Consider the following 14,603-nt stretch of genomic DNA (forward strand, 5'->3'; position numbering starts at 1 on the left):
TATACACACTCACACACACACACGCACACACAGACACTCTCTCAACAGCCCCTGTGCCCTCTTCTCTCTTCTAGACACAACTGAGTGCCATCTGCCTCTGCAAAAAACTAACCCCCACTGCACCTGTCCTGTACCCCAGCCTCCCACACCCACAAACACATAGAGGGGGGAGACGCAGAGGGATAGTGGGATGGAGAGAGAAGAAGACTACAAGGGAAGGAGGGGTTTCTAAATTAAGTTAGGTTTGAGTTCCCCTTTTTAACTGACAAGTGTACACAACCGCAGACAGTGAAAAAAAAGTCAAAAAAGTATTTGAAAAAAAAAAAAAAAAGCGAAAGGAACCAGCCAGACTACCGCCTAGAGACAAGTGCACCCTCTCTTCCTGTCAGGTTGAGCAGTGACGCAGCTGAGGCCAGCTGAACTTCCTCAGTAGATCTTTTGCAGTTTCAGCTACAAAGTGTCCTTGTTTTTGGCAGATCATACAAATTGATCTCTTAAGTATTGACTTATTACAAAACATAGATGAGGATAATCATGGTATTGACAACAGTTACGACAGTTTGAGATACTTCAGATGATTATATTGGGAAAAACAAATCACCAAGCCGACCTTTGTTATCTCAAGAAGAAACCACAGCTATATTTGCATGGTGTTAAGTACTGTACTTCGTGGTTATGGTCGCATCCATATGTGGCTATTTTATTTGGTTCTTGATCTCAGCACCTATGAGACTACATAGGGCAGAACCTGTCCTTCTACTGAGATCTTTTGCCATAATGCCATAGATTGTAAATCTCCCTTGTTATGGATAAATTCTAGTAACGTTAAATAACTACATCTCTATATGAAACGGACCCTTTTTTGTTGTTGCTGAAAGAGATTATTTAATAAAAGTGTTTCTGTCATAAAGTTATATGTGTGATTATATAGAGCCCCTCATTTGGCATTCTAAGGGGAAAAAATGAAATTTTTAAGTGTGTCTACCAGGTACTTTCTGCTGAGCATAAGATGTCATTTCCTGGGTACAGATGGCTACAGTCTACTCCCATTAATTCCACCTTAGATTAACAAAAAGTTAATCAGTCACACATGGAAAATTTATCTTTTTTTTTTTTTTTACTTAAATGGATTTAAATCGCAGATTCGACACTAAATGACTGTTTTGCAGAAAGGGATTCAACAACATGAACAAAAGTATCAGTTTTAATCAGGAGCAGCTATAGTTCAAGGGCAATATTCCACTATTCAGGTGAGCATGTCAAAATATCTGATGTGTGTGAAAGAGAGTTTCCTTTTATATCCTGCGTGCGCCTATATATATATATTTTAATCCTTAGTATGTTTTCTTCTTCCATAAATCACATTTCAAAAATCTTAAAGCATTAAAACCATAAAATGACAACAATCAGTTATTTCTGGTTACAGCTTAGAAGTATCACCCTCCTGCATGGCTTTCCCTGTCTCGGCACACACCACCTGCTTGTCCAACCAGACGAAGCGGCGGGAAGGCGGCACCATGGTGTGTTTCAGGTTGTTGCAGGAACTATCATCTCTGTCTGAGTGACAGGGTCGAACTTTAAAGCATGCGCCCTCGCTCAGGGCAGGCGTGGAATGAGAAAGCACAGTGCTCTTCACCTGAAGAGCAATCCGGGGCACCAAGAGGTCCAAGGTATCTTGGGAGCACTGCCAGGTACACTTGCTGAGCCGCAGTTCCACACGATTGCTGGTTGGCTTGGAAGGCCGTGGGAAGACGTGGCTTGTTTTAGACGTTTTAGCGTGGAGAGCCTTTTGGCACGTGGCTTTTGTACCTGTAAGATAGCTGATGGTTTGCTGTGTGGGTCGTGCTGTCAGTGGAAACTGGAGGGACAGAGCTTGATGGGGATGCTGGGGAGTGAGGGACAGAGGCAGGAGCAGCAAGGCCGTAAGAGGCAGCATTGTTTGTTGGTGACTCATGTGTAGCATTGGCTTCTCTCTCTGCAGCTGTTGTCATAGCAGCAGCTTTCTGAGTTCTTCTGCCATTCTTTTTGGTGGAGGGACTCTTTTGGTACAGAGTCCTGGGGAATACTGGTGTTTTGTTTGTCTGCTTGCAAACAGGTGTCATCTCTGGACCAAACAGTAGAATGAAATCCTTCTGACTGCTGAGTGGCAGCAGGCTCGTACCGCTGAGACGCTTATGAAAGATCTCCAGAGTAAGATCTGCCAAAGGAAGTATACGTCACGTGAAACCAAGTGTGACGCGTGAAAACGCACTTAACTTTTACGCTGTGAGAGGACGTGTTATAAATAGTGAAATACTTACCCAGTGTCTCAGTGACAGTGCTGGGCACTACCTCCCTCAGCACTTCACAGTTGGTGTGAAGAGCTGGGTTAGAGTTCATCTCCAATAGCCAAACCTATCACAGAGCCCAAATACCATTTATGGTCTTACCAAGACTTTTGAATAGAACTGATTGTGTGGGTTAATTTGACATATTTTCAAAATTATTTCCATGACTAAATTCCCTTTAAAAAGCACTAATAAAAGCAATACTATTTTTATTAGAAAGTCTGGTCTGATATTCTTTGTAGCTTGTGGTTGTAATTCGTGTATTCACTTCAAACAACCAATCAATACTGCTTCTCAGCATGGCCCTTGTAATATTTAATCTTAATCTGAAGAACACACCTCTAAATGTTTCATTGGGGCTATGTAGTACCTAAGACTTTACCAACAGAGTTTGTCTGTGAAACTTTCAGGAATGCATAAAAACTGCTACCATTAGATGGCGCCCTTACCCTAATATCAAACCACAGTGCATTCAATACACCGCAAAGCAAATTAACTCAACAAAAATACATTCACCTTTAGAATATACTTCTGAAATTAAAGGATTGGGACACTGAAAAGAAATAATAATTTATTCAGTTGTGGCTGATGAGAGCAGAGGATACTAAAGATCTTACATAATCAGGTAACACTCTCTTCAGAACAGGGCACTACATAAAACACACAAAACGATCAAGCAACCTAAAGACAGTATAATGACTTAAATTCAGTTTAAGTAAGGCCAAATAACATTTACGGAGGTATTTGTGGTGTATTTCCTTTATGCAATTGCATAAATCTGAAACCACTGCCCAGATAATGCACCAGCATTGTGTAATCAGATCACATTTCAAATGCCTCATCTCTTTGTGCTCACGCAGTCCGCCCCATACACAGCACAGCCTATCAAGAATGTGTGTTAATCCCTCATCTGACATTAATAAATTAGCATTCTGTTCTATCCAAACAATGCACAATCTGTACTAACAATACAAAACAAACCGATATGATTCATATGAAATTAGCCTCAGCTTATTCTTAAATTGCATTGCTGCTTTTGGGGGAAAAAAGTTTTCAAAGCTGACATATAGACTTTATAGATTACAAAGACTGCAGTTTTCTGGTTCTGGTTGTTTTATGGCTTTCGTTCCAAATCCACACAAGAGGCATGAACCAATCTGTTTGTTGAAGTGAATGTGAATTCATAATAGTCATGTAACCTAGAGACAAGTGGACTAGAGACTACATGTTTACTGCTGCAAGGCTATGAGTTGCTTGGCAACAGCTATGGAGGGGTGAAATTTAGGATATGCCCCAAGGGAGGACTGCGTATTGAGAATGAAATGGAAAAAAAAATGCAAATGTGAGAAAACTGGAACATGACTAACTACAAGATAGATAAATGAACATTTTACATTAGTCATTCCTTTTACCACATTTTGATAACTCTTTATTAATGCACAGTATCTGGTTAACAAAGTCTGTCGGTTCCCCAGACATATACGCACAGCTAAGGAGGAGAGAGAGAGATGGAGAGATAGATAGAGACACACAGAGAGAGAGAGAGAGAGAGAGAGAGAGAGAGAGAGAGAGAGAGAGAGAGTTTTATACTCAATGGTGTACTGTACAATCTGTCTCGATGTCTCTCACCTTGAAGTCCTCATCAATCAAGAAGTCACAGCCAATTAGGTCAAAGTAGCCCAGCTTACGGTCTAGCTTGGCTTTGACAGCCAGAAAGCACTGCATCATGACCTGCTGCATTCTTCTCTGTTAACCACACAAACACACACACACACAAACAGGTAAGGCATACACAAATAGATCTACTTAATCCACTCAGTGTGGCATGAAGATGAAGGGCAATGCCCCCTTTTTAGAATATGGTACCTCCTCAGTCATTCCAGTATATTTGAAATGTCTATGGTTCCACCACTCCTTTCCAGGCACAGAGCTTTTTGTATAACTGTATGTTCCAATGCACATCCTGGATGCTATACCATGTATTAATACAAGCCACGCACAGTTATACGTATACAATGACATGTGTACAATTATCCAAAGTTATGTGAGGACACCACAGCATTTTCCATGCAGCAGTGAAATTAGGTTATGCTGGTGACATGCTAAAATTGTTTTTATAATCCTAGCAGGTTTTGAAAACGCAGAGCATGTCACTCTTAAGGACAGATTTCACAGGTCTTTTGTCTGTCAGCTGTAAAGATGTACACACTAAACAATTCAGTAAGAATGGGGGATCATACATTTACCACTTCTGCTGGGATTACTGTGCCAATTTTAACACACCACCTTGGAATCTCTAATCTCGCAGGAACAGATGATCCTGCTACAGAGTTTCACATGCTGAGAAGCAATCATGACAGTGGAGAGTCAATTACAACTCACTGCCCTCATCACATGGGACCTAATAAGCAAAGGAAGGAAAGCCCAAAAGGTGCTAAAAATAAATAAATAAAATGAAATAAAATTCTTTAAAAAATATATAAAATTGGGCCAAAGCATCACTGTGAAGACACAGGGAACACAGACATGCTTTGCAGCTAAAGTTGGAGGTGGGTAGATCTCACCATATATCAGAAAACTTCAGATGTTGTACATATCCCACAAATCACATATTATCTTTGAGACATGTATGCAATGTTTGAAAATCCATTAGGAAAGTGTTGATATTATGCCATTTTGTTATTAGCACAATGTCACAGAGACATGCAGCTGTTTTAAAGTTATTGAGAAAGTGTTTATTATTATTTATTAAAATATCAAGAAGAAAATTGTCGCTGCTGCTCAAGTAGCATAAGTTACATGTGAAGGCAGAATCTTTATTTGATGTCTTTTCAGATTCAGTTTTTTGTTCTATACCTTCATGATATTTTAACAAATGATATAAAGCCTATAAAACTTAAACTCAGTAAATATAAAACAGCTGCTGAGCAACCTGGTAATGGTGTGGTAATGAACAAATGGCATTATGTAGACACTTTCCTGATGAATTTGCAAGCAGAACATAGATGTCTCAAATAATATATGTGATATAATAATATCCACATGTGTACATGTTCCAACTTTTGCGTCCTAGTGAGGTCAGGTGACCATTCTCGAAATATGTCGCAGATCATCTCACACCACATGATCCATGCAGATTTCCCATGATTTTGAATTGGAAATATCAAATATGTTTGGAAAAACTGGAGTGCTTCCTAAGTTACAACTTGTTCAGGAGGTTCATAATTAAACCTGTAACCCTGGTTTGTGACCCTAACCATTGTAACTCTCTCAATGACAAAATAATCCGTGCCATAAATCAGTCTCGATCTAAACTCTGATTGGAATTATTTTTGGAAATTTGTCAGGATGCGCAAATCAGGGCTATAATTGTGCTAAAAATCCTGTAGTGTGTTTCCAGCATTAGTTTACTTAGCTGTAGCAATAGCACAGATATCATATTGTGATTTCACTGGGCCACAGCTGAACCCAACCAATGTGGAGAGGGAGGGGATGAGAAGTACGCTCTGAAGGCTGCTCCTGAGCTTGCCCTATCCAAACTCAAAGGCACTTGTTCTGTTTTGCCCCCTGGTCACATGATGTTAGAGAACAACAATTGCTGTGAGTGCAGAGCTAAAGCCACCTAACAGCAACACACTGTCAAGGTTTTACAACCACCTATGCCTCCATTACCATCACAAACATCTGACAATAACCACAGTGGAAAGGAAACTGTCATTTTGGAGCCTGCAGCTTAAAGACAAAGAAAAGCTAGAATATTCTAACTAGACAGATAGAAAGTATAGCTTAGTCTCCAGTGCTAACAGTTACAATGCTTTCATCTGAACTGGATATAATAAGTGGCGCAATGCTGTCTCATAATAATAATGGGCTGGTGAGGCATGCAACATGCTACAACTTTTACACTGCGTTACTTTGAAAAGAGAGTGATGCAAGCAGTGGAAATAGTCTGTTGATTTTAATATTTGCAAAATCTATGCAGCCTGAAAGAGCTCCTATGTATCTATTAATTATCAACGTTGTTGAATTTCTTGCTGTGAAGGAGCTTCCTCTTGGAGAATGTGATGGATCCTACAGCTGAAGAAGGAAGTGTTTTTGGTTGTGTTGGATTATGTGCTCTGTAATATAAGGGATATCTTGCGCCTTCAGAACATTTTTGCACATTGTCATTTAATACATCTTCTAATAGAAAAATTAAATAGTTGGGCTTTGAGTGAGATAGTGACATGAAATATGAAACAGTGAAGGAACTGGGCAAATCATGCCTCACATTTAAAATAGATGGGAGACTACACAGAAAACCAACCAACTCTACTCTGTTACTTGGATGAAAACACTGAGTTCAGAGCACCCACATTTGCATGGAAAAAGACATGATGATGAGATTGATGGACTATGAGATAAAATGTCAGAGAAAACTGAGTAGTAATTTTGGACAATATGCCATCAAAACAGCAGTCGGCCAACATGCTTTGAGTGAGAGGTAGAGCAAAGGTTGTTTTTTAAACATCCTGTACCGGATGAAACGATAAGATTTCACACACAAAACAGCCAGTTTATTGAGGTCCTTTGTGCCTTTCACCATGATATTTTATGGGTGCAGAAAAGGTGATGCAACTGGTGCATGAAACCTAACTGGAGTTTACTTTCACGTGAAAGTCTCTATACACTGACATCACTCAATCCAGAGAGGAAATCGATTTTAGATAGATAGTCCTTGAATCTAGCAGCACAATATGTTGTAATAACTGCACTGAAGTTAGGATTAACATTTGGAGCAAGCACCGAAACTTATGAAAACTCCTTTAAACCTTGAAAATTGTTTTCAGTTAGTACAGAAGGATTATGTTACACAGGCACAACTGATTCAACAGGCATTTGAGAGGAACCTGGCAAGGAAATATAGTTGGGAGTGGAATGAGAGAATGAGAGAGTTCAATGTGACATCGAGACAAGTGCAGCTGTGGTGAATCAGGACAGGAAAAGACAACCTAGCTAGGGTTTTTTTTTAATTCAGCTATTTGCTAAATTTGTTCATGTCCATTGTTGTGTGGTTTCAGCCCAATGTTTCAATTTTGGGGGGCAAGGACCCTGGTCAAGACTTGAGTAATATGGTCGCTTTACTGCTGTCCTAATTAACAAGTTGTTTCTTCAGAATTTCTCTGGTGATACCTTAACATACTCGTGTGGCAAGACTTGAATGGACTGTTTACATTAAACAACTGGAAATGCCTATAATTGCCTTTGAAATTTTAATACAGTGATCAGCAACTTTTGTTTTAGACAGGTATGATGCTGACATGCAAGACCCTAATTTTTATGAATAATGTTGTTTAACAACTTCATATGGCAAGAATTTCTGTTGCATATATACCTGGGGCAAGGTAGTCATGCCTATGCTGGGTGTCATCACTATCAATTATTGTCCAAGGTATCATCAAGTTACTGTAATTGTGTCCCCTCACTAATCTCTGATGGTCTTTTGTTTGGTTAATCCAGTCATTTGGCCTGAATAATGGTTTGGGCAAATGTTCTCATACCTGAGGCTTAAGGAGAGGCTCAAACCTGTTGATAATTCTCTGCCAGTAAATAAAATCTTCAATGTAACTACACAAATACACAGTTGGCCATGTGAAAATGCTTTAACCCTAACTTTAAAACCCACTAATAGTTTTCTGCATTTTTTGGTGAAAAATGCAAGTGTTTGGTTGAAAAACCATCTAATGTTCTCACAGGCGCATAATGGCCTGAAAAGGATCATAATGGACTGATAAGTCCAAAAGGTTGAATTTCTCTTTTAAGCCTAAATTTTTTGGCAATCATTTCAGACCTTTGCAATACGGGAAAACAACTGGCTGTTGTAACGCAGCTGGTGAAGAGGCTAGAGTGTTCTCCCTGACTCAGTGCTGGACTGGTGATCTTTAACAGAATTTACATCGTAAATTCTATTGTAACTGTGGGTGTGGAAAATGAGATTGACCTCACGGGGTTGGGGGAGGCATGCACTAGTCTCAGTCACATAGACTAAGCTAACTGCATGTAAGGGGTAGGCTTTCATGGGGCGTTAGGCTTCCCAAACTAAGGAAAAACACACTTCTCAACAGTAAAATATGTAGGTCAGCATTAAAGTAAGAGATCCTGTCTCTGTATAACCCCATTATCTGACAGCAGTTTGGTTTGCTTCACCTTTAAACTGGTTGCCCTATCAGGTATTATGTCCGTATGATTTTGGACCACTATTAATACAAACTGAATCAAAGAAGCTCCTCCTCAGCAGTCTCAATTATGAGGAAGTTATACATCTATTTGTGGAAATAGTTAAATAATGCCTCACCGCAAAAGCACCCAAAACCCAGTCTCTGGGTAGGTTTTTGGGTTCCATAAACTTCTCATTGACATAGGCATTGAAACGTGCCATGGACCAGACTGTTTCCTCCTTCAGTTCACTGTAAAGAGGGTTCTTCTTTTGCATATACTGTCAAAACAAAAGTGAGAGAATTTCTGGAAATGAGATAAAGTCAGCCCACTTATGCCTAACACTTAAAAATGAACAAAGTTGGAGGCACAAACACACTGTGGCCCCTAAATCAGACCAAAAAAAAAAGGTTCATCAACACTATAATAACAATTTTAAAGATTTGTAATAGTCTTTCCAGCATTGTTATACTCTGTGTCACTATAACTCTATGAGTTAAAAGCTCACCTGATTGGTCAGGTGGGCAGAGAGGTCACTGGAGTTTGGGTTGTAAAGATCACATGTCAGGCGAACGTAACCATGGCGAAAGAAAACCATGAACGGTGAGGTGCAGGCAATGAGGAAGTATGATCGCACATCAAATTTTCTGCCTTTCAGGAGCAAGGGATTCTGGATGTACCTTAAAACATTCAGGCCACTGTTTTTATTTTTGCTTGTCATGCTCAAATGGATTATTTCAGCATAGCCTCAAGCAGCATAAAATAAATATTGTTCATTAATCAGTTAAAATGTTACATCAACTCAGTGCATGCACATTATAGCTGTTGGTCAAGTCATTTCCATCTTTATTGTTGCATAATATTTTAATTTTTTGTCAATCTGTATGAATATTTGCATAATCTTTCAACTGTATTCGCCAAACTTATTTAGCCAAAACGCTACATTCAGCACAAGTACAGAGCCGTACTTTCAATCTCAGCATTTTTTCTTCAAATGAAGTCAAATTTTAAGTAGTGCCCCCTCTGTTGGAAAGACAAAGTAATAATCTAGATCAGAGACAATACAGAATCAAAATGGCCAGTGCTTCTCTTTCTCTCTCTCTCTCTTTCTCTAGGCAGACTGATGACAGTTTCCAGTTTACCCACTGCTGAACAATTCGTGCCTGAGGTACTCGAAAGGGAGATGTCTTGCTAGTCTGGCTCCCAGTGGTGTTGTGTAGTCGTTCTTTGAGGGCTGTGATGTCCTCTGGTGTCTGTAGGAGGAAAATGCCACGACCCTGATTTAATCCCGTCGGCTTGCAGATCCACACATTGTTCTTGTTATCACACACACCTACAGCATCATCAAGAAAAGACAAACATCACGAAAAAGAACACTCTATATTAAACATGAACCAATGATGACTGTGAGCTGTTAAACTTGATTTGAATGTTTACCTTCGTACTGGGCAAAGAAAGAATTCCTCTCATCTCTTACGTCCATTCGGAAGGTAGCAGGAAAGAACTCCTCCATTTTCATCTTCCTAAACCACAGAAACATCTTATAGTCGTTTCAGTGGGACAGAGAAGGAACGTTATATTTGATTCACATAATGCATTTTTGTATTGTTGTGCAGTAATTTCTTACTTAAGTCCATATCCAAGCTTGACTTTGTCACAGACCCTGTCATATTCCCGTAGGCTACAAAGAAGTCCTATCTTTGTGGTTAAGACCTTGTTATTGGGAATTTGGAATACTAACTGCTCCCCTTGGAAAGTAAAAAAATAAAAAAGTTGAAGAGTTAGACGTCTGAATTTGTGGGTGTAAATACTAAAGAGACTGAGTAAGGACAGAATACAGTTACATCATTTTCTGTTAAAATATGTTACAGTGTTGTTCTTTGAAGTTCACCTTCTTTAAAGTTATAGTAGGTGGCAGATGATTTGATCTCACACCATTTCAGTTTGTAGTCCACTCTCGTCTGGTCATATGTGCGTTGCCATCCTTTGCTTTCACAATATGAGGTAATTCTAAAAGACAGGGCAGTCCAAGATGCCAATACAATCAGTCTGCATTTATTTTAATGTTTACATAAGTTATGTTTGACAGAAATGTTGTGTGGTTGTGGAATTTAAATGTCAAATAATATAATATGAAATTAATCAAACTATTTCAGGGTGATATTCACCTTCTAAATAAATAAATAAAACAGGTATTTCTGTTTTAAAAATCACATGTCACCCTCTGCTTAGCCTTGAGTAAACTGTGGTTTCTTATGTACTGAAAGTGGAAGAGGGCCGTCTGAATCATTTAGCAGATGAATGAATGCAAATGCACAAACATATTAGTTATCTTAGTCATCTATCATGTCACGTTTTGCAAGGACTCATCCAGGTCATCCTGGGTCTCAATCACTCACATGGAAGCTCCATTCCTCCCTCCGAGAAAGTAGAATGGTCCAGGGCCCCGTGGTTCTCTGCACTTGTCTGGATACTGCACCAGCATGTCTCCTCTCTGCTCCCTTAACTCTTCTCTCCTCTGCTCAGTCAGATACTCGTTATCCATGCAGATGCTTACTGTTCTCTCTAGTGCACATACACACACATGCACACAAAACAGAAAGGCAAAAAAGAGAGAGAGAGAGAGAGAGAGAGAGAGAGAGAGAGAGAGAGAGAGAGAAAATGATCCATATTATGAATGATGTTCTTTACTGTCCACGTAGTGTAGCACCTATAGTAATTAGCGAACAGCTCATTAGACCGTATAGAGCTTAACTGGGCAGTGTGAGACTGGCTATTGTAATCCTGCAACAGGGTGCATTAGGAAGTGTGTCAAGGGGAGATGGAGTACAAGTCCAGCAGTAGGGAGACATTCGATCCAGTGAAGTGTTTAATTAGTCTCACCTCCATTTCCTAGACCATAACAGCAACCCAACTGCCAGACTTAACTCATTATCTGTGTTCACAGGCTTCGTCATGGAACATAGATCTTAAATTGAAAACATAAAGTCGAAAATCCAAATATAACAAGAAAATAAATAAATAATGCTGAATAAAACAAGAGAGCCTAGATTCAGAAAGCCTGTGAGACAAATTGTTTATCATAGCTATTCCTCTTCACACTCATCACACGCATCTGAACTGATTTGAAATAATACATTTTAAACCGATGCAATATGTAATGACTGAGTGTATGAGAAAATATCTGAGACAAATACGTGAGAACATGCATCTTAAATTGAAACAACTGAACCTATTGAATTTGACCCCTGGATTTTTCTAATGCTATATTGAAAGTTACGCTCAAAACAAAACAAAACAAAACAAAACAAAACAAAAGTATCTCATAAAAGTATCTGTAGCGAATTCAGTTCATGACTTTGACAGAATATATCAGAAATGGCAGTATTTGCTCATCCTCCGGCAAAGAGAGGTCAGGTACTTTCAATGTTGATGTTCTAGACAGCTCTGCATCAAAGCTCTTAGGGACTAATTAACATATGCCTCAGCCTGGCTGTAGTAATAAGAACAGTAGAGCAGGCAGAGTTAATGATAGTCATTTCCTTTTCCCCACACACACCTGGCGCAGCTCCATCTGCCCGGATCACCTGTTCCCCGTTTGCCTTCTGAGTAGCCCACGGCCTCCCTGGGGAGGGCCCCTCCACCTCCTCTTGCTCCTGTTTATCCCTGGTTGTTGGCCTTGATGTCACATTCTCTGTCTGTCCAGTTGGTAGGCTTTCTTGCTCCACTTCTTTAGTTTCTCTTTGGTCTTCATTAGCTTTCTGTTGCTTGTTTTCACAGTCAGGCTGTGCTTTTTGCAGCCTATCTGTGTCTCTTTCTGTTTCATGCTTCGGATCTGCCCAGCCTTCTGATGACATCACTCTTTGGTGCTGCTGATAACCCAGATCATTGGAGTAGAAAAAGGATTTTCCATCAGAGGTGTCATGTGGAATTCTTTACATGTGACCTCTCCAGATTCTGCAGAAGAAATAGACTGAAAATGATCTGCATTTCTGGTTACTGTTCAGCTCAGCGCTGACTTTGTTAAAGGAGTGTCTTAACTAGAGGGGTGGTTTCTATGCATATATATGTTGTGAGTGGTTGAGATGTTGAAAAAAAGAAGAAAACAGGTGCCCATTCACTTGTGCTCATTCACACTAATAATACACTGCATTTTGATGGCAACAACTTTAACATCTCCAGAACATATTGTATAATCTAGTTAAAAATAACAACAACCATCACCACAAAGGCAGTAAATGCAGGCTCACTGTAGTTATATGTACATTAGAACACAACCAGTTAACAACACACAACAGCTAACTCAAGGCAAAGATTTGTAAATTCTTACTGAATCTTCATTTAGTGGAAGCCAATGTACTTGCCATGTAACAAGCGATTGTATAGACAAATGTCAAATTTTAAACTAGAAACTTTACCTCTCCAGAAGTGATTTTATTGTTTACTGTTGAGTATGGGTAAAGTACCCCTGCAGGTGATGTACCCTCCTCAGAAACCTCTGATATATCACTCTAATATTTTCCACTCATTCCATGAACTAACTGCTACTCGGGCGGCAAGCTTTGTCAATGCTTAACAAACTAACCAAGACAGTGTAAACAACTGCCTGTTGCCTGGGAAATAGGTGCCTTGGAAACGGTTCTTATTGTGCTTGGGTTCTCAGAACAATACAAGTATAGCTCTATGATTCCCTGTGCATTTAAAGTTAGCCTTAGGTTGAGGGTCATTCAATATTAATTGCTACCAAGCTTGCAGTTTTAGGTCTCAAGTAATATGAGAATAGAGTGTCAGTCATAATGGATTTGTTGTTGTTGTTTTTTTTTTTCCAAGCTATTGTATGTAACTAGGTGTAAAATAACCTTTGCTGTGGGGCTAGAGATCTAGAGTCAGTTACAACAAAACTCATGTGTCTCCCACTTCTTCAGTTTCACCTGAAGGTTCAAATCCTCTGTGAATCCCAGGGTTGCATTTTAGATTATTGTCTCATGGGGTCATACCCTGGTTAATATTAAATTTTAAAGTATTTGTATTTTAAATGTATTTAAATATTCCTTGCATTCCCTGCCTCATCTCACAACAAGTTTTTATGACCAAGAATTCAGCAATTATTCCATTAGACTGTGACATAATTAATAAAAAATTACAATCAAATAATGCTAGAAAATGAAATGTCATGTCATTAAAAAGTATTTTGTTTGTGAAAAAAAAATGTTGATGATAATGTAGTGTAGGTCATGGTGTAGGTCAAGGTAGAATGTATGTGGGGCACATATTAAACGAGGTGAAAAGGAGCAACAAGGGACAGGCAAACAGCAGCTCAAATAACATGGTCAGTAAATAGTGAGAAAAGAAGAGTAAAAAAAAAAATGAAGTACCGCGTCTGTTGTGGACCAGGATGCTTTTGGTTCTTTTGGGCAAGTCCTGGGATGATTCTATTAATTTTTTTCTTAATTTATTTATTTTTTTTGGCCTATTTTTGCTGGAAAGGACTTTTTCCATGGAGACACTTTTCTCCCTGCTAACTATGACAAACTGACAGATATTGGGAATGAAGTGAATTAGTATGTGGTAGAACTGGGAAATTGTATACCATGTTTTTTATGTTGTTAAAAAAGGAGAGCCTTATGTCAGATTACATTTGATTGAGATTCTAGTGTCATTTTAAGTTAATTCAGTTATTATTGGCTCATGAAAGCACATTGTGTTAATATCTCTATAAATATCTCTATATCTTCTGTATAACTCCAAATAGCTTATTTAAGTAAGTGTTTGTTTGTTATGCCATGACTCTCCATTTCCTGTAGGGAAGAGGTTAGAAGTCACATGGGCATGTAGTCACATTGCTCCTGAAATGGCCTCTAGGGGGTTGCTAATCCAAAAAGTTACCATAGAAGCCTAACCTTCTTACTCATGAGATCATCCACTTTTTACTGACTTTATGATGTCATCAACTAGTTACACAACACTCTCATGCATACAAAATATTCTTGGTATTGATCATTTCAGTGAAAGAAAAAAAAACATGTTACTCTTTTTGTTGTAAAACATCCTTGTTTTGTAGTATTGTGAAATAAATAAATG

The 14,603-nt window shown here is 39.0% G+C and overlaps 1 protein-coding gene across 1 annotated transcript; it reads right to left on the reverse strand.

The window, feature by feature from the left end:
* Positions 1–1,420: 1,420 nt before the first annotated feature.
* ttll10 (tubulin tyrosine ligase-like family, member 10) lies at positions 1,421–12,379 on the reverse strand. Its single transcript, XM_030767728.1, has 12 exons — positions 12,082–12,379; positions 10,922–11,087; positions 10,414–10,532; positions 10,150–10,270; positions 9,960–10,045; positions 9,669–9,855; positions 9,031–9,202; positions 8,662–8,802; positions 3,957–4,073; positions 2,301–2,394; positions 2,094–2,197; positions 1,421–1,885 (listed from the first exon to the last, which is right to left on the reverse strand). The coding sequence occupies exons 1-12, from the start codon at positions 12,377–12,379 to the stop codon at positions 1,421–1,423; spliced, it is 2,070 nt and encodes a 689-aa protein (XP_030623588.1).
* Between the last annotated feature and the right edge of the window lie 2,224 nt (positions 12,380–14,603).

The sequence above is a fragment of the Chanos chanos genome, chromosome 3, assembly GCF_902362185.1.
Source record: "Chanos chanos chromosome 3, fChaCha1.1, whole genome shotgun sequence".
NCBI classification, from domain to species: Eukaryota; Metazoa; Chordata; class Actinopteri; order Gonorynchiformes; family Chanidae; genus Chanos; species Chanos chanos.